The sequence below is a fragment of the Ranitomeya variabilis genome, chromosome 5, assembly GCF_051348905.1.
Source record: "Ranitomeya variabilis isolate aRanVar5 chromosome 5, aRanVar5.hap1, whole genome shotgun sequence".
NCBI classification, from domain to species: Eukaryota; Metazoa; Chordata; class Amphibia; order Anura; family Dendrobatidae; genus Ranitomeya; species Ranitomeya variabilis.
This window is the reverse complement of record NC_135236.1, coordinates 89808878-89834989: the sequence shown is the minus strand read 5'-3', so window position 1 is coordinate 89834989 and position 26112 is coordinate 89808878. Positions and strand designations below refer to the sequence as shown.

The 26112-nt window shown below is 43.8% G+C and overlaps 1 protein-coding gene across 2 annotated transcripts in view; it reads right to left on the bottom strand.

The window, feature by feature from the left end:
• KANSL3 (KAT8 regulatory NSL complex subunit 3) overlaps positions 1-26112 on the bottom strand; it is a 130882-nt gene that overhangs the window by 56850 nt on the left and 47920 nt on the right. For both annotated transcript variants that reach the window (XM_077262905.1, XM_077262906.1), the window contains exons 11-17: positions 14152-14309; positions 13650-13713; positions 10579-10779; positions 9505-9652; positions 9006-9083; positions 7253-7426; positions 5005-5083 (exon numbers count right to left, since the gene is read on the bottom strand). In XM_077262905.1, coding sequence (XP_077119020.1) covers positions 5005-5083; positions 7253-7426; positions 9006-9083; positions 9505-9652; positions 10579-10779; positions 13650-13713; positions 14152-14309 — 902 coding nt within the window. The remainder of the gene's footprint in view (positions 1-5004; positions 5084-7252; positions 7427-9005; positions 9084-9504; positions 9653-10578; positions 10780-13649; positions 13714-14151; positions 14310-26112) is intronic.

The following is a 26112-nucleotide window of genomic DNA, read 5'->3' as shown; positions in this document are numbered from 1 at the left end:
CAAAAACAGGCAGAGATGCTTACCTGTCTGAATAGGCCTCAATACTAATGCACAAGCAGGATGCAGCGGACCCAAATGAAATAGCAAATGCACAGGTGCAATACCTGATGAGACAGCCAGCCTTCAATAAGGGTTTGGCCGTGTGGTGCACCCGTGCACTAAGATAAAAACTGTATGTGGCGTGTTCACACAGGGAATGCAGGCATCTGGCTCCAGCCTATTAATAACGCCCTATGGCGTTATAAGCGTTATAAGCTTATTAATAGGCTGGAGCCAGATGCCTGCATTCCCTGTGTGAACACGCCACATACAGTTTTTATCTTAGTGCACGGGTGCACCACACGGCCAAACCCTTATTGAAGGCTGGCTGTCTCATCAGGTATTGCACCTGTGCATTTGCTATTTCATTTGGGTCCGCTGCATCCTGCTTGTGCATTAGTATTGAGGCCTATTCAGACAGGTAAGCATCTCTGCCTGTTTTTGGTGTTTTTTCTTGGATTGTTCCTTTTTTGGTGTTTTTCATGTTAGTGTAGGACTGGCAATAAGTAAGGACCCTTGACGTGGGTTGCCAGCTTCCATATTATGGCCAGAATATCAACCAATACCTTACATATATTTATATGTTTTGTTTTTGCACGTATATCTGTTTGCAGGGTGCAGCTGGGCCCAATTGGTTCTGTACACTGTGGCCTCTGTTCACACGGGATGCATTTTGGCACTGGGCAGCCCGCCATAGGGCGTTATTAATAGGCTGGAGCCAGATGCCTGCATTCCCTGTGTGAACACGCCACATACAGTTTTTATCTTAGTGCACGGGTGCACCACACGGCCAAACCCTTATTGAAGGCTGGCTGTCTCATCAGGTATTGCACCTGTGCATTTGCTATTTCATTTGGGTCCGCTGCATCCTGCTTGTGCATTAGTATTGAGGCCTATTCAGACAGGTAAGCATCTCTGCCTGTTTTTGGTGTTTTTTCTTGGATTGTTCCTTTTTTGGTGTTTTTCATGTTAGTGTAGGACTGGCAATAAGTAAGGACCCTTGACGTGGGTTGCCAGCTTCCATATTATGGCCAGAATATCAACCAATACCTTACATATATTTATATGTTTTGTTTTTGCACGTATATCTGTTTGCAGGGTGCAGCTGGGCCCAATTGGTTCTGTACACTGTGGCCTCTGTTCACACGGGATGCATTTTGGCACTGGGCAGCCCGCCATAGGGCGTTATTAATAGGCTGGAGCCAGATGCCTGCATTCCCTGTGTGAACACGCCACATACAGTTTTTATCTTAGTGCACGGGTGCACCACACGGCCAAACCCTTATTGAAGGCTGGCTGTCTCATCAGGTATTGCACCTGTGCATTTGCTATTTCATTTGGGTCCGCTGCATCCTGCTTGTGCATTAGTATTGAGGCCTATTCAGACAGGTAAGCATCTCTGCCTGTTTTTGGTGGCTGCAGACTACCACATGGTTCTGTGTCCCTCCATGAAGACTATGAGAAACAGATTTTCAGGGAAGAAAAAAAATATACTTTTTATTAGCGCTCAGAGGACAAAAACCAGAAAAAAAAATTAAAAAGGTCCATATAAATTGCATTATATAAGCGGAGTATTTTAGCCCATCTTCTTATATGGATTCTGTCGACAGTACATCTCGGTCTAATTTCTGTCAGGCATGATGTCATTTAAAGGAAACCTGTCACTATGAAAGAACAGAGCAGGGGTAGTGGAGTAGATTGATACATAGTTTTGTGAAAAAATAGACTCTATAACCTGTGTGGTAACCATTTAATCCTCTGCTCTTTCTGGGATTTTTCAGTCCAGTGCACACATAAAGAAAGCTGTCAGTCACTGGACTGAAAATCCCAGAAAGAGCAGAGGTTTCAATGATTAAATCCCAGGTCATACTGAATCTTTCCTCAAAAAAACTGTATGGCCATCTACTCAGTTCCCCCTGCTCTACAACCAGATTGGACTGCATTTTCATGGTGACCGATTCCCTTTCAGAGCTTATGTGCATTTAATGCACCAAATACAACAATATATTCATTCAGGCTTGACAACTGACTACATAGATATGAAACATGTTGCCTGGGAGAACAGCGGATATTTCTTTCCTGCCTTTTTAATTTTTGTGCTGTTGTGTATAAATTGTTGTGCCTTTTTATACTACTGGATCAATAAAGCAATTCTTTTGAGGAGATGTGAGCGCTGGCTATCGTTTGGACTGTTGCTGTTACTTTTGCCGTGCACCCAGACAGGTGAGCCAATTGCTATTTTTTCACAAATATATTCATTTATTTCTTGGGCAGTGATACTTTTATGCACACATATGACAACACAGGGTAATCAGAATGTGTGTGTGCGCGTGTGTGTGTAATGTGGCAGGTGATATGGGGAACATGTCTGAAGGGCTGCTGAGCGGAGATGGAAAAGATCCCACTCCAACGAGCACTTCATCGCATTCAAACAGTCCCTCACTACTTTCAAGGCCACACTGGCTACAGCTAAACAAACCTACTTCTCATCTCTCATATCCTCCCTGTCTCACAACCCTAAACAGTTATTCAACACCTTCAATTCTCTCCTCCGTCCCCCAGCACCTCCTCGCTCCTCACTCATCCCAGCAGAAGACTGCCTCATTTTTCAAGCAGAAGATTGAGAACTTCAGAGACAGTTTTAGTAGACAACCCCTAGAGCCCTTCCTCCCAACTACCCAGCCCTCCACCTCCAAAACCAACTTCTCCACCATTACAGAAGATCGACTCTCCACTCTACTCTCAAGATCGCATCTCACCACCTGTGCACTTGACCCGCCCCCATCCCACTTCATCCCAAACCTCGCCAGTCTTCATCCCAACCCTAACCCATCTCTTCAACCTATCACTAACAACTGGTGTTTTCCCCTCAAGCTTTAAACATGCCTCCATCACACCTATCCTCAAAAAGCCCTCTCTTGACCCATCCTCTGTATCTAGCCATCGCCCTATATCACTTCTCCCCTATGCCTCAAAACTACTGGAACAACACGTCTATCTTGAACTGTCCTCCTATCTCTCTTCCCGCTCTCTTTTCCACCACTTACAATCTGGCTTCCGGTCACACCACTCCAGTGAAACTGCCCTAACTAAGGTCACCTATGACCTATTAACCGCCAAGAGCCAGCGACACTACTCTGTCCTCCTCCTCCTGGACCTGTCCTCTGCCTTTGACACAGTAGACTATTCCCTGTTGCTGCGGACCCTCTCATCCCTTGGCATCACAGACTTGGCTCTATCCTGGATCTCGTCATACCTAACTGACCGAACATTCAGCGTCTCCCACTCACACACCACCTCCTCACCTCGCCCCCTATCTGTCGGAGTCCTGCAAGGTTCAGTTCTAGGGCCCCTGCTCTTCTCCATTTACACCTTTGGCCTCGGACAGCTCATAGAATCTCACAGTTTTCAGTATCATCTCTATGCTGACGACACACAGATCTACATCTCTGGACCAGATATCACCACCCTACTAACCAGAATCCCTCAATGTCTGTCCTTTATTTCATCCTTCTTCTCCGCTAGATTTCTAAAACTTAGCATGGACAAAACAGAGTTCATCATCTTTGCCCCCTATCACGCGACCCTCCCAACAAACCTATCCATTACAGTAAATGGCTGCCCACTCTCCCCAGTCCCACAAGCTCGCTGCCTCGGGGTAATCCTTGACACTGATCTCTCCTTCAAACCGCATATCCAAGCCCTTTCCACTTTCTGACGCCTTCAACTCAAAAATATTTCACGGATCCGTACATTCCTAAACCAAGAATCTGCAAGAACCCTAGTCCATGCCCTCATCATCTCCCGCCTTGACTACTGTAACCTCCTGCTCTGTGGCCTCCCCTCTAACCCTCTCGCACCCCTCCAATCTATTCTAAACTCAGCTGCCCAACTAATCCACCTGTCCCCCCCGCTATTCCCCGGCCTCTCCCCTCTGTCAATCCCTTCACTGGCTCCCCATTACCCAGAGACTCCAGTACAAAACCCTAACCATAACGTACAAAACCATCTACAACCTGTCTCCTCCATACTTCTGTGACCTCGTCTCCAGGTACTTTCCTGCACGCAACCTCCGATCCTCACAAGATCTCCTTCTCTACTCCCCTCATCTCCTCTTCCCACAATCGCATACAAGATCTCTCTCGCGTATCACCCCTACTCTGGAACTCTACCACAACATATCAGACTCTCACCTACCATCGAAACCTTCAAAAAGAACCTGAAAACCCACCTCTTCCGACAATCCTACAACCTGCAGTAACCACCGATCGACCAAACCACTGCACGACCAGCTCTATCCTCACCTACTGTATTCTCACCCATCCCTTGTATATTGTGAGCCCTCGCGGGCGGGGTCCTCTCCTCCTGAACCAGTTGTGACTTGTATTGTTCAAGATTATTGTACTTGTTTTCATTATGTATTCCCCTCCTCACATGTAAAGCGCCATGGAATAAATGGCGCTATAATAATAAATAATAATAATAAGGCACAGTGAGAACTATTAAAGCGACTCTCCACCACTGACAATACATGTGTCTGTACATTTCATTGGTCACTGTATCTATTGTCCTGGCCCTATTGCACACTATTGGCAATTTTGCTTCCAAAGAATACAATGAGATGCTGGACGGGTGTATCTATAGCCACTTGCAGCTTAGTCTTTTTTTTTTTTCTTCCAACATTAAAAAGTACAACGGTAATCAATCTCTATGATAGGAAAAGTCATGCAAGAAATAAAAACACACTTTCAAGTAATGTTTATGCGCTATGGTTTCCATTTTACTATTGACTACTATGAGGTCTATGCATCTGCCAAGACAGAGAAGGGGGCCCTCTTAGCTTTCGGAAAGAGCAGCCTCTATCTTCAGCACTGAGGACGTACTGACTGTATCAAGCACAAGTTGGAAGTGGAGCTGTTGGAGAGATACACAATTCAAGCTACATTTATGACACTCAGAACGTACTTGGGGGAGGTTAGAAGACTGGTCATCTCCTTGGAGGAGCCCACCGAAGATTGGGCAATCATAGGTGAAGACTTTGAGGCTGCATGAAAGTAATTGAGATAAACATAAGGGTACAATCAATATGACAATGTAAATGTAAGATTGCAAAAATCATACAATGAAGTCCAAAAAGGAGAAGCCGAACATGTGATCAATTAGGAAGATTGGGACAGTTCGTATAAAGATAAAATACCTTTATTAGACAAATGGTAAGAGGTAACAATACATACAAAAGGTGCCCGCACATTAAATAATAAAAGAAGAACAACATAATTAAATACAATAAAATTTATAAAAACCAAACCAGTTAGGCAATATATGAGCGATACATATTAACCTGAATATGCAGGTGAATCAATGTATGCAACTGTGTCACCCTAGTCTAAATAGGAAATGCAAAGCATAATATGAAAGGCCAAGACTCAAACAACCAAGGAGTTGATAATAGAAGAGGTATATAGGTATAGGCGGCGCACACCCCGACGACAAGATCCGAAACGCGCGTCGGTGTGTGCGCCGCACTGCAACCACCTATCCGCTCAGGTAATTATTTCACCTTTGTATTTCATCCCTGGTCCTACGGGAATTGGATCTCTATTATCATTTCTCTTTGAGCTCACTACCTCCAATATTCTGGACACAACATAGCTGATGTCGGTATACTGTTATAACTTACTTGCACACCAGGCACAGATTATGCTTTGCACTTCCTATTTAGACTAGGGTGACACCTGTTGCATACATTGCTGCACCTACAAATTACATTCAATGCATATTCAGGTTAATATGTATCGCTCATATATTGCCTAAGTGGTTTGGTTTTTAAAAATGTTATTGTATTTAATTCTGTTTTTCTTCTTTTATTATTAATGTGCGGGCACCTTTTGTATGTGTTGTTACCTCTTACCATTTGTCTAATAAAGGTATTTTATCTTTATACTAACTGTCCCAATCTTCCTTGTTGATCAAATGTTCGGCTTCTCCTTTTTGGTCTTCACAATACATGAGACTGGTCCACCATTCATCCACCCAGCAGATACATATCACTCAGCCTACAAGAAATCCTATATATCAACATATCTATTGCCGCATTAAGAATGTTTTATATTAAAAATCACACAATGTAATTCCCTGTTTGTAACTAATTCATCTTCACTATGTAGGCCCCATTACCATTAAACCTCTCCTATGTGCTCAGGGGAACATCTGTGTTGGGACATCATGTTGCCACAAATGTTGCCATGCAGCAGCAAGAGGCTTCAATTGGTAAAGCAGAGTTTATTATGGCATGTACATAGATAGGTACACTGAATTGTAATTATTCTTTATTTTTTGGAATGGATCCATGCAGGGATTATGATTAAGGTAAGAATACACAGTGGAAGCTCCAATATCACAGAAGACCTTAAACAGTGCAGGATTATCAGGAAATGTCTATGTTTAATGAAATTTTAAGATTTGGAAAAACATGACTGCTTCCATCCAGAAACAGCGGCTGCTGGGTTGTTTCTGGTATTGAACGCCGCTCCACTTAAGTGAATGGGATACCAAACACAACCTATGGACAGGATTTTATAAGACTCAAGCTTAAAGGGGTTAACATTATTTAATTGGTAAAAATACTATTACGCTTTGTTGCTTAGGTTACCGGTCACCTCTGCAGTGGTGGACAGGCATGGACAGCCCTGAAGCTTGCTGATGTGCAAGGTTTGCTACTGATCCAACCAGATTTAGTGCAACTGTGCTGCTCTGATGGCGCAGAAGCAGAACTATCTCTGCTTGCAGCATTAGAGAGCACACATTTTGGGGCTGTGGCACGATCAAATTGCTAATCCAAACTATCAAACAGGAGCGCAGACCCCCAGGAAGTCCGGGGAGTAGTATGATGCAGGGTGATGATGGATAAGGAGATCCCCTTTAAAGGTAAAGATTGGTTTTACAGATGACCGCATTAAATTTACTCACTAGGTTTCTCTCAAATTACTGTAAAATGTTCTGAGTGGTGGAATTACATCTCAACAGTAAAGCCATGATGAGAAAACTGTGGTGATGATTCCTGGAACAACATCCGCTTTCTCTAACTGGTCGGTGTTTTCATCGGAAAAGCAGTTCTGTCGTTTTCTTTACATCGTTCTAATAGGAATCAGGTAGCTGCAGCCAACAAGTGGACACGTTCACACTCGGCATGGAATTTGCCAAAACTACAGACCTTCCTGTGAACTGGTGTTCGCTCCTCCGGTGGCATCTCCATGGGAGACAATGGTCACTTTGATTTTGGCTCGCTTGGAGGGCTTCACGCCGATGGCACTTCCTGGGCTCGGAGGTCTCTTCAGCTGCCCTCTAACATCATCCTTTTCTTCAGTGGATTCTGAAGTGACAGGAACTGAAAAAGGAAAAATGATTATCCACCTACATTGTTCGTGTATGTCTGGGCCCACTGTGAAGTCATACACTTTATATATTGTAAAAGTTATGAATAAAAAAAAAAACACTTTCCGCTCACAGCGCTCATAGATATCGATAATGTTGTCACTGAGAGCAAACCCTGATGTTTTTGCCCAATGCTCTTTTAATGAAGAGATGCAGTAAGTGACCAGATAGCTTGCTTTGCAGAAGGCTGTGAAATGATACAACGCTGAGCTCTGGCATTGCTCAAATGATCATTTCTGGTTAGTTTCCGAAGGTCAAATTTTCAACCTCAAATAGAAAAAAATTGACGGGGTTGCATAGGTACAGGATTAGAAAAACTTGGCCGCTTTCTCGCAGAACATCAGCGCACAGGGAGTGTCACAGTAAAACAGGCTGATCAGCGATCCCATAAATAAGCCGAGGAATGGTGTGCTCTGTGCTCAAAAGAAATAAATATTCTAATGAGATACCGTTAAGTGAACCATTTAGAGAAACTCCAGATGCTCGAGGGCCGGAGCACTGATGTCCCCCTGCTGCGCGCTGGCTCTTCCCGCCAAGTCTGCCCGTTCCCACACGCGCGGAGTCTGTAAGTCGCTTAGCCACACCCCCTGTTTCCGCCTGCAATGATTTCTCCCGGACAACAGAGGAGACAGCCCCGACGGTTCCGGACCCGGCCCAAAAAAGCTACCAGCGGCACGGTCCTTCTTCTTACAGATTTACAGTGTGGAATATACCCCACAGATCTGTGGCAATTTTGCCATATCTGGATTTAGCATTACTTGGGCTACTGTATTCACTCTTATGTGACTGCAGACTTGTGTGCTGTAAGGATTCTCCAATGCTGGCAGGCGCGTAACCGTCATATGCGATTTGCATACATGCGGTCATTTGCCGACTAGACGTGCAGGTGCGGTGTCGCTCAACACAAGTAAATTGTGTGAGGCCAGATATGTTTAGTCGGAATGTGGCTGGGAACATGCTAAACGCATACTTGTGGACACATTACCACCTGCACCTGGTGCCGGATAATCCTCACAGTGTGTGCGCTGTTAAGGTTTACATGTCTGCCGTCACATAGGGTGGCTGCAGACTTGTATCCAGAGTCTGGACATCCCCTTTAACTACTTCATGCTTCCAGGGTGTTAGCTTGAGCAGCACAGTTCCAGGTAGCAGGGGAACTGAATGAGTCTGCAATGTTCACATGAAGAAGGACTAAGTTCCAGGGACCCAAGGGAAAAAGGTGACTTTTTACAATTTGTAATAAACAGTATCCATCTCATACAAACTTAAAAAAGAAACTTTGCACGGAAACTATGGGGAGTTGCTGTTCACTGATCATTTCCCCTGCAGACAATGTTGTATTAAGCGGGGAAACGTTTAAATGAAGGTCGCCAGCTTTTGGCTCATTGAGGGGAAGACTTCGAGCAGTGCCCTTTATGATGGCCATGGATTCGATTTTTTTTTTTTTTTTTACAAAAGAGAGACATATTGCAAGTGTCTGACACTTTCCTGAAAGAATAGACATAGAACGACAGGTCTGCAAAAATACTCACCAAAAACACACGAGGGAGAGCCTGTCGGGAGAGACTTTCTCACTAGCATACTTTGTTTAAGGAAAGCAGCAAATTGTGCTGGAATAAAAAAGGATAACACATAGAAAAGGCATTATTCCAACTATCTGGCTTATCCTAAGCCAACTTACAGAGAACGCTTAGAAACCTCCCAGATTACAAAGATACTGTAACATCAGATGAAATTTAGAAAAATGTGCTTCAGAAAAGCCATATACAGTGAAACCTCTCCAAAAGACTACCCCCTTATCCAGAGGAGATTCCTGTGACATCTCAGTTTCACCTCATATTATGTATACCGGCGATCTTCGAGAAGACCACCCTGGTAGAAGAACACATTTCAAGGCAATTTTGTGGGATTATCCCCAAGATAACCGTTTTATTTAGAAATTGCAAAAAAAGACCATAGTGAACACATCTACACATTGCTGTATTCACATCCCATCCATCCTGCCATCTTTGGCATAACTGTAAACCTCACCTTGAGCTTGTTTACTGTTCACAGAAGCCCCCGATCTTTGCGGAGTCTTTAAAGGCACTGTTGTCTGTCCTGGTTTATGAGATGAGGCGATTGCAGTAAATTTGGTTTTAGGGCTGGAGGCAGGACTGCTCGACATGCTGGACAGATCCTTAAAAAAAGAGAAAAGTCAGTTTTTAGAAAATACAAACTCAATTGTGTTCAACTCATCACACAGAAGATTAGAGAACATGAGAGATGAATCATATTAAACAAGGAAACAACGGCCTCCCTTCATTCATTGTCCATGGCCTGAGCGCCACTCTTAAGGCTATCTTCCCAATAGCTAACTAATGGAGTAGAGGCCAAGCATGCGCACCTCTGCTCCATTCAGGATGAGGTTGCAGAGCCAAGTCCTCAGAGTTCCAAAGCCCTGATCTTGGGATTGCTGGGGTCCCAGTGCCGAGCCCCCCAGCGATCAGCAGATTATTGTGTAATATAGTCCCAGTTACATGGCAAATCAGCAATAAAAAGAATGTGGTAATATGTTCAAATGTCCCCATAAGGTAAGACCTTATGGGAGGCACAGAGTGTAAAATAAATGGAAAAAAAACCCCACCCATACTGCCAGTCCAAATCTGTGTTTAAAGCTCCAACACTGTTAACAAATAAATATATATGTTTACCTCTATAGGTTTTTTGTTCCTAGCCGTCCTTTGCGGTAGTTAAAAAATAAAATATCTAAAATAGATGTGGATTTCTTAATTTTCTTTACATTTTCCCCCGATATCAGCAAAAATAAAATAAAAAAATTACATAAAAATTAAGCCCCATGAATTGCAAAAAAAAAGGCAAAAATGATGTAACTATACGAACGCAATTTTTTTCTTAGAGCAGTTGAGAGTGTATGTATGATAATACTCGAAAATGTGCCTGGTCAAGAATGGGGGGAAATGACCTGAACTGGTTAAACTGTTAAATCAACTGGGTTGCCAACAGTCAGACCCCCACATACGGAACAATGAAGACTTATCCCAAGGATAAGCTAACAATTTTAAGATGTTTGGTGACCCCCCTTAACATATACACAAATCTTACCTCAGAGCCAGAAGGGGAAGCAGGGAAACGTGCTGCAGGGGAAGCTGGCCTGCTATTCCTTTCTGATAAATCAAGTGATAAGTCTCTCCTCAGGAACTCTCTTGGCTTCTTTTTCTTCTCTGCATCAAGGTCACGTGGATCAGAGCCAGAATGGCCATCTGCTCGCGTTAAGACTCCAGCTAAAAAGTCGGCAATCTCATCCTAGATTGAAAAGTTATCAATGATTGCTATAGGATTTCCAAAATAAATTGATATATATTTTATATTTACTTAACATATAACTTTTGGATGCCCTGGTACAAACTGGAACATCAGCAATTGATTATAACATCGCAACCTGTAGATAAGACATATAGAGGGCTACTAAGGAGATCAGATCTGTCACGAGATTTCTCATTTCCTGGGTGCTTCATTGAGATACATGAGACCATGGAGGTGCTGCTGCCACTAAGAATTACTACCATAAATGGAACCTGTCATGTAAAAAAACACTATTAACCTGCTGATATGGACTTAAATCTGCAGGTTAATTGGATTCTGAAGATGTCTTTTCCTGTAAGAAAAAAAGTGGACTTCTATAAACTATTCAGTTTACTGTTGTGTCAGTTAAGAAGCTCACATGGGTGGAAGCTCCAGACCGGCTTTTGCCAATGGCGATTTTTTTTATTCTTTAATTTTCTCTAATCTTCTCTTGTCCACTCAGACATGGCAACAGAGGAGAATGGGCTGCTCTGTTTTTCCAGACCCAAAAAATAAACAGAAAGCAAATTTCTGCCAAAGATCAATCTGTATTCTTTCGTCTTGATGGCAGGACCTTTTTTCTTCTCCTAAAGCAGTCAGTGTTAAGGTATTGGTGTGGACAGTCCTTGCCCTTTTTCTCCTACTCGCTTCACCCAGAGATTGGCTTGTGCATGGAGTGAAGACCAAACCAAAGATCATCTACTCCATGGATAGATCAAACCTCTTTGGGTTAGGCAAGTGGACCTTCTCCTCGTATCCTGCGGAGTTGTGTTGTTCTCCTGACCCATCCCCGCGGTGCTCATCCTGCCTTCTTCCGACTTTTCTTCTTCTGTACATTTTGTTCTTCCTTCTGGGATTCCCTCATAACTCCAAAGTCCCTCATATCCCTCTGCAGCTTTTTGATGGAGTTGGTGCTCAAAGTTAGTGCCCAGCTTCAGTTGGGCAGGCCACGTCCCCTTCCTCATTGGATAATCAGATGCTCGCACAGGCAATTCTCCCAGTGTCCCTGTCCATTTATCTTTCTTGGTCACAGCCATTTGGCCACTCTGCAGCGTCCCATAGCCACGCCAACAGTCTCCTGAGAGGTCCCATAAGAATTTCAAGACTGCTGTCTCCTGGATCACTTCTCCAGAGCTCCATAGACCTGGACTTCAGGACTAGTAGGCTGTTTGCACCTGGGAACAGACACAATGACCCTCAACAAGGCTCCCACCATCCTGGCACCTGTTAATCCCTTCCTACCCCTACTTTCCCCCTTTTCTCTCTCTATAACAATGTTTGACCCCATAGAAAATCATGCATGTCAGTCTACTGAGCCCCTACTAGCTGTACAATTTACCTGTGTGTCCTGTAAGCGCAAATTCCCATCAAGTCACCCCACTGTGACTTGCGCTGCCTGCGCCCAGTCTTCCCCGCCCCTGGCCCAGTATTCCACCATGGCCTGTGAAGAGAATGTGACCCCCCCAGTCGGTGCCATTAACCTATGGGGAATATCATGGAAAGGCTACCAGCTACCCATGTTTACTACCGCACTGGATATGGGTTAATATCCTCAGGTTTTTCTGATCAAGATGTTCAGATCATGATCAAAGCACGGAAGCCATCCTTGTTTCATATCTACCATCATAACTGGAAGGCCTTCTATCACTGGTGCACATCTCATGAGGTCATCCCTATATTTTTTCCCCTACTTTCTCATTTCGCATTCCTGCAATTGAATGTTTACTCATGCTTAGCCCTCAGCTCCAACGGCCAGGTCTCAGCCATGTCCATTCTTATCAATAAAGATATGGCTTCAAGATCTCAAATCAGAACTTTTCTTCAGGATGTGGCCTATTCTGTTCCTCCCTCTGATCTTAACCTAGTGCTTAAAACATTACGTGTCCTCTCTTTGAACTCATTTCACAACATTTCCCCTCTCTGGCTTTCCTGAAAGATGACATTCCCACTTGTTATCACTTCCATTAGGCGAGTGTCAGAACTGGCAGCTCTATCCAGCTGCTTCCCTATTCTTGTCCTTTACCTGGACAAGGTCCTGTGCCATCTTTCTTTTCCCAAGGTGATTTCTTCCTTCAATCTTAATGAAGAGATCATTCTTCTTTCCCTCTGTTATTCTCCTTCTAATCCAGTGGAGAAATCCTTACACTATATTTATTTTTATTTATTATGCTTTGCTTATATAGCGCTATCTTGGATGTGGTCAGAGCTGTGTATCACTACTTGTCAGTAACAGCTTCCTTTAGACATTCAGATGCCCAGTTTCTCATTCCAGAATATACCTTATGCCATTTTGGAAGCTTATAACGCGAAGAACAAAGTGTCCCCGCCAGGGGTCAAGGCTCATTCTACCCAGGCAGCTAGGCTTCCTGGACTGTGAGCCAACAGGCATCGACCTCGCAGTCTACTACATCTGAGTGTCCGCCTCCTGTAGGCATACACTCCAGAGCTCAAGTTAGCTCGTCCGTCACCACTGCAATCTATTGGCCCATGTGTCAGGACCCGTATTGTATTGTGGGGGATTTTGGACATATACCCCAACGAGGACACAGAACGCAATGTGAAAGAAGCCTAACTGAACAGATTAATTGTCAGCATATGGGTGTAGCCGGATGAGTAGGAAATAACTTTTTCCATGTCTTTGATGCAATTATTATATAATCATATATGACATACATATCATGTGTTCATAACTTACATCGTAGCTGTCCTGAATTATGTAATGAAGTTTTAGTTATGGTCACAGGTACAATACCTTACCAGAAGTAAAGAAGAACAGACCGAGAAATAGATCCCAATTCAAATATTTTTCCAAGCTAAAATATCTAATTTACCTGAATGCATCGATCCACCATACTTTGCGTCAGACTTTCAGTTTTCTTCTTCATTTTGCTAATTCTGTCAGTGTAAAATAAGAAACAAAAAATGTTACAGGAACTTACATTACAAGCTGACTGCTGTGTTTTGATTTACTATTTGCAATGCTTTTAAGGCTCTGTATAACCCAATTTCCGTTTTTGCGTTGTTTTTTCCTCCCCTAACAAGAACTTTTATTTTTCCAACCACATACACCTACAAGGGCTTGTTTTTTTGTGGGACGAGATGTACTTTTAGGTAACACCATTAATTTTACCCCATAGTGTACTGCAAAATGAGGAAAAAAAAATAAAAGTATGGTGAAATTGCAAAAGCAACGCAAATATGACATTGTTTTTTGAGAACTGTTTTTATGGCGTTCATTGCAATGGTAAAAACAACCTGGCAATAGGATTCTCTGCATCAATATGATTACCAAATTTGTCATTTTTTATATTTTGATGGTGAAAAAGTTCTTACCGAAGATTATCATCAGCCCCTCCAACAATGACCAAACTGTTATCAGCCCTGAGCTTCTCTCGAAAATCCTCCATTGCCTCTGAGTGACACTGAAGGGAGTTCTGGCCAATCACAAAAAGTACTGGTGTCTTCAAGTCAAGGAGAGGGTCATCAACATCCTGCAACAGCAAAAGACGCAGGCTCAATCACATAACAAGCCACATTGTGCACATAACGGGGCCCATTCATCAAAGCTTTTATTCCAGAAAACTTGTGCCTACAAAGTAATGGACTTCAGTTGAACTTGCACACGGCAGATGTGTGTCAGAAATTGCTACATCTGTCCTATTCAATTAATGAGGTTTGCAGAAAATGTTGTGCTTGCTGCAAAAATACCCCCCTACTCAGAGGAATGAAATGGATTTTCAGTTCCAGAAATACTGCAATAAGTCTGCAGTGTGTGATTTCATCCTTGTTCTGCTATTACTTGTGTATGAAGGGATGACTGTGTCTATACTAAGGAACAGAACTAATTAGAACAGAACCTTATAATTTCTTCCTTCTAAGTACGGTATGTTCCCATCCTGATAAATGGGTATTGTTGGATAGTACAGTACTTGCAAATAAAAGCAGTTCTGCAATTTATGGCTAAGTAAAATTTTCAGCTGTTCTTGAGATCGTAATACTTTTAATTTCTTTACAGCTCATTGTCATGAAGAACGACCACCCGTGCTAGACAGCAGAACATGCAGTGCTTACAAGCTCTTTTCTATTGAGCTTGTAAACATGGTTTTGAATTAGTAACAAGAGAGAAGTGTTAATATCTCAAGTACGGTTGCAAATTTTAAGTAAGCAGTAAATTGCAAAAAGTGCTTGTTTTTACAAGCATAATCTGACAATATCCATCTATGGAAATGTGAATAATCCTTTAAAAACCTGTGCATGCTTTTTTGAGAGATTTAAGTACAATGTTACCATAATGACAAATGATTAACATTTTTTTTTAGGCCAGGCACAATGTAGTTATCAATTCCATGCACACAATAAGTCTACAACACATGACAAATTAGTCACAAAGGAAAATGTTTCTTATTAAACATAAAATCACTTTCTTTTAGCACTCAGGCTGAGGGACACAGGAAACTATGAGGTTTATGCTGAATTAAACCATGGTGTGTGTGCTGCTGACACAAGGCTTACACTAAGGGTACCTTCACACTAACCGACTTTGCAATGATAACGATAGCGATCCGTGACGTTGCAGCGTCCTGGCTAGCGATATCGTTGTGTTTGACACGCAGCAGCGATATGGACCCTGCTGTGATATCGCTGGTCGTTGCTGAAAGTTCAGAACTTTATTTGGTCGTCAGATCGGCGTGTATCGTCATGTTTGACACCAAAAGCAACGATGCCAGCGATGTTTTACTGTGGTAACCAGGGTAAACATCGGGTTACTAAGCGCAGGGCCGCGCTTAGTAACCCGATGTTTACCCTGGTTACCATTGTAAATGTAAAAAAAAACAAACAGTACATACTCACCTTCTGCTGTCTGTCACACGTCCCTCGCAGTCTCCTTCCCGCACTGACTGATTGCCGGCCGTAAAGTACAGCACAGCGGTGACGTCACCGCTGTGCTCTGCTTTTACTTTACGGCCGGCGCTCACAGTCAGTGCGGGAAGCAGACGGCAGAAGGTGAGTATGTAGTGTTTGTTTTTTTTTACTTTTACAATGGTAACCAGGGTAAACATCGGGTTACTAAGCGCGGCCCTGCGCTTAGTAACCCGATGTTTAACCTGGTTACCCGGGGACCTCGGCATCGTTGGTCGCTGGAGAGCTGTCTGTGTGACAGCTCCCCAGCGACCACACAACGACTTACCAACGGCCAGGTCGTATCGCTGGTCGTGATCGTTGGTAAATCTTTTAGTGTGAAGGTACCTTAAGAAGTACACTTAATGAAGATGTTGGCTGCTCCTCAGCAGGCAACGTCTGCCTACTGGTGCCAAACTTCTCACTTAGTGAGAAAGAAATAGAAAAAGCAGGAAACACAACGGAAAACAACAGCAATCACGTACCCAAACAAGGCAAAAAGGGAGCCAGTTCAGATACCAGATGGAAATAGTCATTACCAGGGTGTCCACCTTCCAGGAAAGCAAAAGCTGTGAAATGTCCCACATTGTTTTAATGAGAAGAAACAGTAAGGCCAGGTTCACACTGCCTTAACAGCAGCCCGTTCAACACATGCATTAACGGGCTGCTGTTAGCGCAAGTGCCGGTATGTTAGCACGCTAGCGCAGATAGAGCTAGCAGATGCTCTATCTGCGCTTGCAGTGACGGACCCGGAAACGCTGCAGCCCGTGTCCCAGGGTCCGTCACTCAATGACGGCACATCGCTAGCGCACGCCCATTGTGGGCATGCGCTAGCGATCTGTCCGACATTGAACTAAATGGCGGCGTTAACGAACTACGTGTTATAACGTAGTCCGTCTAACGGACGTCAAAAACGTAATGTGAACCTGGCCTAAGGAGTCAAACACCTTGCTTAGATCTTATGGGTCCAAGGGAGCCTGATAAGGAGGTGCTGAGTGAGCAATGCCCTGATATATGGTCCTTATTTGGGGCCTGGAAGCCAGGTTCTACTGAAAGAGGATAGACTGGGCCGAAACTAAACCGAGAACAGAGGGCCAGTCCGGACTCGAGACCCGACTTAAAGAAGGTGAGGAAAGCATGGGCAGAGAAAGACATAGGAGCAATGTCACTGGATTCACACCAAAGAAAAAGGCCTTGGTAGATACAAGACAAGGAGGGTTTTTGCATCTTGATCATCATGTGTACAACGTGACCAGAGAGGCCTGAGGTTTTTAGAACTGTGGCTTTAACAGTCATGCCATTAAATTATGCAACCGCGAATTTGAGTGGAAGAGGGAACACTGGAAAAGTACATCTGGTCGAACTGGAAGTCTCAGGGTATGTGCACACGTTCAGGTTTTTTCGCATTTTTTTGCGATAAAAACTCATTAAAAACGCATACATTATGCATCCTATCATTTAGAATGCATTCTGCAGGTTTTGTGCACATGATGCGTTTTTTTTCCGCGAAAAAAAACGCATCGCGGTAAAAAAAAGCAGCATGTTCATTAATTTTGCGGATTTTCTGCATTTTTCCCGCTATTCTATGCTTTTGGAAAAAAACGCACCAAAAACGAGTCAAAAACACATGAAAAACGCAAAAAAAACCGCATGCGGATTTCTGGCAGAAATGTCCGGTTTTTGTCAGGAAAATTTCTGCAAGAAATCCTGACGTGTGCACATACCCTCAATGGTATGCTCTACGACAGGAGTGGGGAATTATTTTTCTGCGAAGGGTCATTTGGATATTTATACCATCCTTCGGGTGCCATACAAACTCCGCCCACAAAGTACATCCTGACTCTGGCTCTGGTTTCAGGATGTAATCATTCATTGCTTGCCCTTTAATGTTCAATAGTGAACACTGCATGTGTGTGCTAAAAGAGCAAGAAGAAATTAATGAGCTTGTGGCAATCAAAATACAGCTCCTTTCCCAAGAATGTGGTCCCTGAGAATCTGCTCAGAGGCCTGATAAAAATTCATCGAGGGCCGCAAATGGCCCTGGGGCCAGAGGTTTCCCACCCCTGCTCTACGAGGAGGTTGATTACTTCAATATATCAGGATCTTCTGGGCCAGTTTCTAGGCCATGGGAATGACTTCTTCCAACTTGATCTTCTTGAGCTATTTAGTTAGCAGAAAAGGGAGGGAGAATTGTTTTCATGTAATAGCCAGAGCGTCAGAAGCGATTGCTGGGAGTCGTGAGATATGGACACGAACCAAGGAACTTTGTGGTTTTGTCTGGATGCCATCAAATCAAAGTTTGAAATGGCCCACCATGTACAGATCTGGTCAAAGACTGACAGATGATGAGACCACGCTCCCGCAATTTGCCCCTTAAAAAGTCTGTGGTCTTATTGTCCATTTTGGGTTTCTTGACCACCGAGATTGTTGGAATTCTTCGTTCCACATAGGCAAGAGTCTGTGATACTCTTGCAATGGCTAGATGACTTTGAGCCTCTCCTTTATAGTTGATGTATGACACAGCAATGGCATTGTTAGACTGAATTCAGACAGGAAGATCTCACATTTGGTCCTGGCAATGGAGAAGGGACAAAATAATGGCTATGTTCTCCAGGATGTTGATGGAAAGAAAGAAAGCCTTGTCATTCTTCCAACATCTGTACAGGGTAAACTTCTGGAAAACCGCTCCCAAAACCAAGAAGACAGGCATTCATCATTACAACCTGACAATGAATAGGAAGGCAAGAGCGCGGAAGACGAATGACGGGAGTCCTGCCACCAGATCAGGGACTGCCTGAGGTGGGAGGTAGAAATACTGGGCAATCCAGTAAGACAACAGCATTGTCACAACAACCAAGAAGGGTGAGCTGCCAGGGCCTGATATGGAACTGAGCAAAATGATTGCCTTGATGGCAACCACTATCATGCCTAGGAGGCCACATCTGAGTCCAAGTTAGAATGGTGATCCTATGGTGACTAATTCTCAGGAGATGGGGAGCAAGATGGAGAGAGCCGTAAGGGAGATGATGAACTCAATTGAGGCTGCTTGGACTGCTGACGCGATCTGCCATGTTGGTGTGGAGTACCTGGTGTTCCTGACTGACTGAAGAGTGGTCAGAGTACTAGGATCGGTAGTCAAAGGTAGGCGCTCTGTAACAGTGACAGAGGTCGTGGACATCATGGTCAGCTCGGACACTGATTGAGACAGTAATGGGCCTTACAGGGGGTAGGACACCTGAGTCGCAGGCCGTGGAGGGCTCCTAAGGTGGAGCAGGCAGGAGAGCAGAGTGAATGAATTTAGTGCAGGTTGAGACAAGTTCAGAATTTGCGCTTACATGACGCGCAAGCAAAATTAGTGACTAGGGGAGGTTTAGCAGGCTGGCATGTGTGGTCATTCTTAGGAATGGACATGATAGAAAAACAGTAAACAGAAAGAAAAGAAGGAGGGAGCAGGTGCCAGGAGAAGAGGAGCACTGCAGAATTACAAAGTGTCAGTCCTCTAGAGACAGACAGCCTATCAAGTCCTGAAATGGAGTGAGGATGGTTGAGGACGATCCAGAACCCAGGAGGACAGCCAGGCTGCGGAAAAATTGGCGACAAGATGGGGACCACCTGAGAATAGGAGGCACCACTGTCGGTGAGAGAAGGGGAATCTCTGTCAAAAAAAGGAAGACAGGGATACAAAAAAAATGAAGGGGCGCCATTATAGCCGAGAATACGGGCCAAGGGGTTACCAGTGCAACACGGAAGGATGCAGGGCAGGAGCTATACTCGGCTGTCCTGTCAAGTCTTGATCCTAAACACTGGATGCTCTTCACTCCGTGCAAAGCACCATGCCATGTGGGGCGGTGGCAGGCGACATAAAAGCGAGGACCATCCCCACCAGTACCTAAATGCTGTCTGCGTCAGGAAAGTTACCAACTTGCCATCCACATGTAAGAAGGTACAGTCTGACCACTGGCACACTGTGCTCTCCATCCTTTCGGCTGTTTCCCTTACTTAAAAGAGAAGATTAGAAAAAAAATACCATAGCTAGAAACAGGTCTGAGTCACAGACCTGTGGGACTCCTATGTTGGCTGGTTTCACATTTGCGGTTGTGTCCGCAGCGTTTCTGACGCATACATCCGCATGCTTCTTGATTTCCTCTCTTTTAACACATGCGTTTGCCCGAGTTTGCTTACGCATGCATCTTTTCGTGGTGTGCGGCTAACTCACCAGGTTGCAATTTTTGAGGCGGCAAATTTCTGTCAAATATGCGCAGGCATGCGCATGCGGATGAGGGCATAAAAAACGAATTACTGTCTACAGAAATGCATGCGTACGCATGTCTTTGCATACGCATGCGTTTGATGCGCTTGCGTACTTCGGACTGCGCATGTCCAGGAACTGATTTACACACGCCTACTGAGACACGCTTTCCTGGAAATGCGAGCAAATGCATGCAAACGCTGCGTTTTTTTGCCGTCATGTGTAAGCTGATGCGGAGAAAAACACACTGCGTTATCATGCGTTTTTGCATGCGTTTGCGGACGATACGCTATGGACTCAACCGCAAATGTGAACCTAGCCTTAGTGAAACTGAGTAGCTTGGTGTCAGTAGGCGAGTGTAGCCTGCTGAGGAGGAGCTTACCTTGTTCTATACATGAAAGTTTTAGGGTCATCCTCCCGGTATCAGCAGCGTACACCCCCAAGGTTTCCTGTGTCCTTCAATGAAGAACCCGAGAAGAAATGTTTGCTATCAGAATTTCTTAGTAGTGCAGCCTCAGGCTTTGTCCTTGTCTACTAAGGTGATTAACCCCTTATTGACCACCAATATGTCTTTTACTGACCTGAGATATAAGAAGAGCATCCCCATACAGGTGACAATCCAGCAGCTGTCAACTTGCTGTATCAGTCACGAACAGGGTTTGCACCGTCCATATCTGTTTAACCCCTTAGATGCCGCTGTCAATAATGACTACAGTGGGTACCGAAAGTTTTCAGACCCGTTTAAATTTTTCACTCTATTCATTAAAGCCATTTGGTAAATTTAAAAAAAGTTAATTCTTTTTCTCATTAATGTAAACTCTGCACCCCATCTTGACTGAAAAAAAACAAAAAAACAGAAATGCACCCTTTTGAGCTAGTACAGCCATGAGTCTTCTTGGGAATGATGCAACAAGTTTTTCACACCTGGATTTGGGGATCCTCTGCCATTCTTCCTTGCAGATCCTCTCCAGTTCCGTCAGGTTGGATAGTGAACATTGGTGGAGAGCCATTTTCAGGTTTCTCCAGAGATGCTCGATTGCTTTTAGGTTAAGGCTCTGGCTGGGCCAGTCAAGGATGGTCACAGAGTTGTTCTGAAGCCACTCCTTTGTTATTTTAGGCTAGGTTCACATTTGCGTTGTTGGGCGCAGCGTCGTCGACGGATACCGACGCATGCGTCATGCGCCCCTATCTTTAACATGGGGGGCGCATGAACATGCGCCGGTATGCGTTGTAATGCGTTTTATATATCTAGGTATGTTGTCATTTACCTACTATACCGCAGTACCTACGTATCTCTCTGCACACCTCCACTAAAGTCACATTGCACTCCTGTCCATATGAGCTTCGTGGCCTTACAAGGTCCTGCAATATTCATTTAAGCTCCATTTATTCAGCTCTTTATGTTGCAGGTATTCTTATGATTGTATTTCAATAATAAGTATGACCTTTTTGTTCTCCCTGATGTATATAATTTTAGTTTTTTTATTTTGTTTCTTATGTTTTTCCCTTTGTATCTATGTTTATGCATATTATATATTGGTTTTTGTCCCTGTAGCGCACTGATGAAGGTCCACGCGGACCGAAACGTTTGTGACTACTGTATGTACATTAAATATTCCCCTTTGCATCACATTTCTGGAGTGTGCCAATTATAAATTATTTCACGTATTAAGGTTTGGGAACCTATATTTGCGCACCTCCCTAGCAGGCTGTGCTGAAACATTTTCTATACTGAACTCTTTCTTAATCCAGAATACCAACAGCACCCCTGAATCCAGTGGCGTAACTTGAAACTCTTGAGCGCCGATGCGAAAGGTCCAACAAGGCCCCCAAATATTTTAAATCTTTAATAGCAATAGTCTTTTTCTATAGGCCAAAGGGACTTTTAGGGCCCCCTAGGCTCCAGGGCCTGGATGCGATTGCAACCCCTGCACCTGTTGTAGTTACGCCCTTGCCTGAATCCCATGTACTCCTCTTCCTCTGTTCTAACTGGTACATCTGAACTATCTCTTAATCCAGAATACTTACTGCACCCCTGAATCCCATGTATTCCTCTTCCTCTGTTCTAACTGGTACGCTGCTGCTTTTTCACTGACTTTAGACCCATGTATCATACTTCAAATTTACTGAATGCATATGGATATGTCCATGCACCTCACACCTAGCCCCTTCTTTCCATCTTATTCTGCCTCTTTCTTCAGCTCTGATGATAGTCAAATGTTCTACTAACTGCAGTAAGTTAATTGCTCCCTGTTATGAACTGTCCTCCTGCTACCTCCTCCTCCACTCTCTCTCACCTAGCTTCATTTTATGGACACTTGAATGGTATAAGTTGAATGGAGCAGGTCAGATATGACATCATTTGAAGCGTGACATCAGAAATATACCAGAAATAGTCCAGAAATCGGTCAGAAGGTAAGACTAATCACTGTCTTCTAATTTTATTTACCTTTTCTTTTCTTACCCTGTTCTTTAACCCCTTAATCCCATATGACGTACTATACCGTCGAGGTGGGGTGGGCCTTAATTCCCGGTGACGGGATAGTACGTCATACGCGATCGGCCGCGCTCACGGGGGGAGCGCGGCCGATCGCGGCCGGGTGTCGGCTGCATATCGCAGCTGACATCCGGCACTATGTGCCAGGAGCGGTCACGGACCGCCCCCGGCACATTAACCCCCGGCACACCGCGATCAAACATGATCGCGGTGTACCGGCGGTACAGGGAAGCATCGCGCAGGGAGGGGGCTCCCTGCGGGCTTCCCTGAGACGATCGGTACAAGGTGATGTACTCGCCTCGTACCGAACGTCTTCTCCCTGCAGGCCCCGGATCCAAAATGGCCGAGGGGCTGTATCCGGGTCCTGCAGGGAGCACTTCCGGGTCGGAGCAGGCTGCAGATGAAAGCTGCAGCCTGCTCCGATGAAAGTATGATCACGGATCTGATAGAGTGCTGTGCACACTATCAGATCTGCGATCTGTGATGTCCCCCCCTGGGACAAAGTAAAAAAGTAAAAAAAAAAAATTCCACATGTGTAAAAAAAAAATAAAATAATTCCTAAATAAATAATAATAAAAAAAAAAATATTATTCCCATAAATACATTTCTTTATCTAAAAAAAACAAACAAAAACAATAAAAGTACACATATTTAGTATCGCCGCGTCCGTAACGACCCAACCTATAAAACTGGCCCACTAGTTAACCCCTTCAGTAAACACCGTAAGAAAAAAAAAAAAAAAACGAGGCAAAAAACAACGCTTTATTACCATACCGCCGAACAAAAAGTGGAATAACACGCGATCAAAAAGACAGATATAAATAACCATGGTACCGCTGAAAACGTCATCTTGTCCCGCAAAAAACGAGCCGCCATACAGCATCATCAGCAAAAAAATAAAAAAGTTATAGTCCTCAGAATAAAGCGATGCCAAAATAATTATTTTTTCTATAAAATAGTTTTTATCGTATAAAAGCGTCAAAACATAAAAAAATGATATAAATGAGGTATCGCTGTAATCGTACTGACCCGACGAATAAAACTGCTTTATCAATTTTACCAAACCCGGAACGGTATAAACGCCTCTCCCAAAAGAAATTCATGAATAGCTGGTTTTTGGTTATTCTGCCTCACAAAAATCGGAATAAAAAGTGATAAAAAATGGTCACGTGTCCGAAAATGTTACCAATAAAAACGTCAACTCGTCCCGCAAAAAACAAGACCTCACATGACTCTGTGGACCAAAATGTGGAAAAATTATAGGTCTCAAAATGTGGAGACGCAAAAACTTTTTTGCTATAAAAAGCGTCTTTTAGTCTGGTTTCACACTTGCGTTTTTATCTGCATGCGTTTTTTAAAAAAACCGCATATTAGAGGACAAAATGGATACGGTGGCAGATGCGCTTGAAGAAGATCAGGAACAAATAAGACAACAAATGGAACGCATTCAGGAGCTAGAAATTAAGTGTGAGGACTATGAAAATCGATCAAGGAGAAGCAATCTTCGCATAAGGGGTCTCCCTGAATCAATAGTGTCATTGAAAGAGACTGCATCTAGCCTATTCTCTGCCCTTCTCCCACAGGCAGACCCGAACACACTGCACATCACTAGAATACATAGAGCACTGGGCAAGCCAAGGTCTGACAATGCTCCAAGGGATGTAGTCCTGAAATTACACTATGAAGAGACCAGAGACCTCATTTTAACAGCAGCGCGAGACTCTCCAAATCTCCCAGGTGTTCCAAACTCAGTTCATCTCTATGCTGACATAGCGCCTGCCACTCTGAACAGACGCAGGGAGTTCAGACCACTCACTACAACTTTGCAAGCTGCCAAAATAAGATATAGATGGGGCTTTCCATTCGCCCTGTCTTTCTCCCACGATAACAAGCACTTTACATGTCGATCATTTGAGGAGGGAAGACGTGTGATTGAGCAATTGGGTTTCAAAATATCAGCTGATCCACAACCTCTGCCTCAGAGGAAACCCAGACCAAGTAGAGAGTGGAAAGAGGTCCCAAGAGTTACAAGAAGCCAACGTGCGAATGTCACTTGAAAGATATTGAACAATGCGGCGTTCCCATTTAACTGTATTAATAACTGTTTCTCTCTGTGCTTAATACCTCAGAGGGTGGAACCTCACCTCATCTAAGAAAGAATGGTTCAAGTTGTTCGGTTGGAGTTGGAGGATTTTGACACCTCCCAAGGAGCTCATTTACATTTCTCCTTTTTCTCCTCCCCATGCACCCCCCCTACTTTTTCCCCACTACCTCTCCCCCTCCACCCTTTCCCCCCTACCCCTTCCTCTCACTCCTTTCTTCTTTCCCACCTCCTCCCTCCCCCACTCTTCTCCCTTTCTACTTTTCCCTCTCCCTCCCAATTTGAAATGGATAGTCGGTACAAATATTTTCATGGGGTCCTATAGTATTATGAAGTTTCGTTACTGTTTTGTTGGGGATACCTGTGATATTTAACAATTTGAAGGGGCTGGACTTGTTAGGGGTTATTCTCACGTTACCCATTTTAGTGAAGCCTGGTCGTTTCCACATAATATGGACCACCAGTTCACTAAGTTATATGGGCTCTTAGCCCATCTGATTATAAATGTTTGTTCTATGTTGTCTTGTTTTGTCTCCCTCCCTCCCCCTTCTATTGTATTTGCTTTACGTAGGTTCGTAGATGTCTGCTCTAAATCTTCTACTTTGCATGGACTCCAGGTGGATCGTTACCGGGAGATGCCCAAGATTGGGAGAAAACTTAGGGGTAAGCCTTTATATGCAACACTAACTCAGCCCATCTATGTGTAGGGTCCTATCCCATAATGTAAGGGGGTTTAATTCCCCCATCAAACGTAAAAAAGCCTTCCTGGACTATAAAAAACAGAATCCTGATGTTCTTTGTCTTCAGGAAACACACTTCTCCACCTCATCATGCCCAAAGTACTTTGACCAGAACTACTCTCGGGTTTTTACATCTTCAGGCACAAGTAAAACAAAAGGAGTAGCAATTTTCCTCAAAAACAATTTCCCAATACAGATAACAAATTCCATATCAGATGATGAGGGTAGGTTCTTAATCTTACTAGGCACATTACAAGGGCAAAAACTTTGTTTAGTAAATAGCTACCTCCCGGCCTCGTCTCAAGTTCAGGTTTTTAAGTCCATTTTAAACAAGCTGGATAACTACTCCTTCCAGCACCTGATATGGTGCGGAGATTTTAATTTCACGATAAATCCCACATTAGATAGCAATGCTATAAGACGTACTGACATTACTAAAAATGAGAGGAAAAAGATCTCCCGATTATTAATGGACCATCACCTGGCAGACATATGGAGAGAGATGAACGGTAATAATAGAGGTTATACATACTACTCCCCCGCCCACAAAACATATTCCAGAATAGATCTTCAGTTGACAAATACCACCTCACTTCCTACAGTCCTATTCTCACGCCACGTACATTCAGCATGGTCTGACCATGATGCTGTACTCTCAGTATTCAAATTCAATGTGTCCACCTCTAGCTTATATAGATGGAGACTTAACGAATCATTACTTACTGACCCTGTGATCACAAATACAATTAGGGACGAATTAACCGAATACTTTAAATTTAACACCTTTGGTGATGTGTCCCCCGGAACC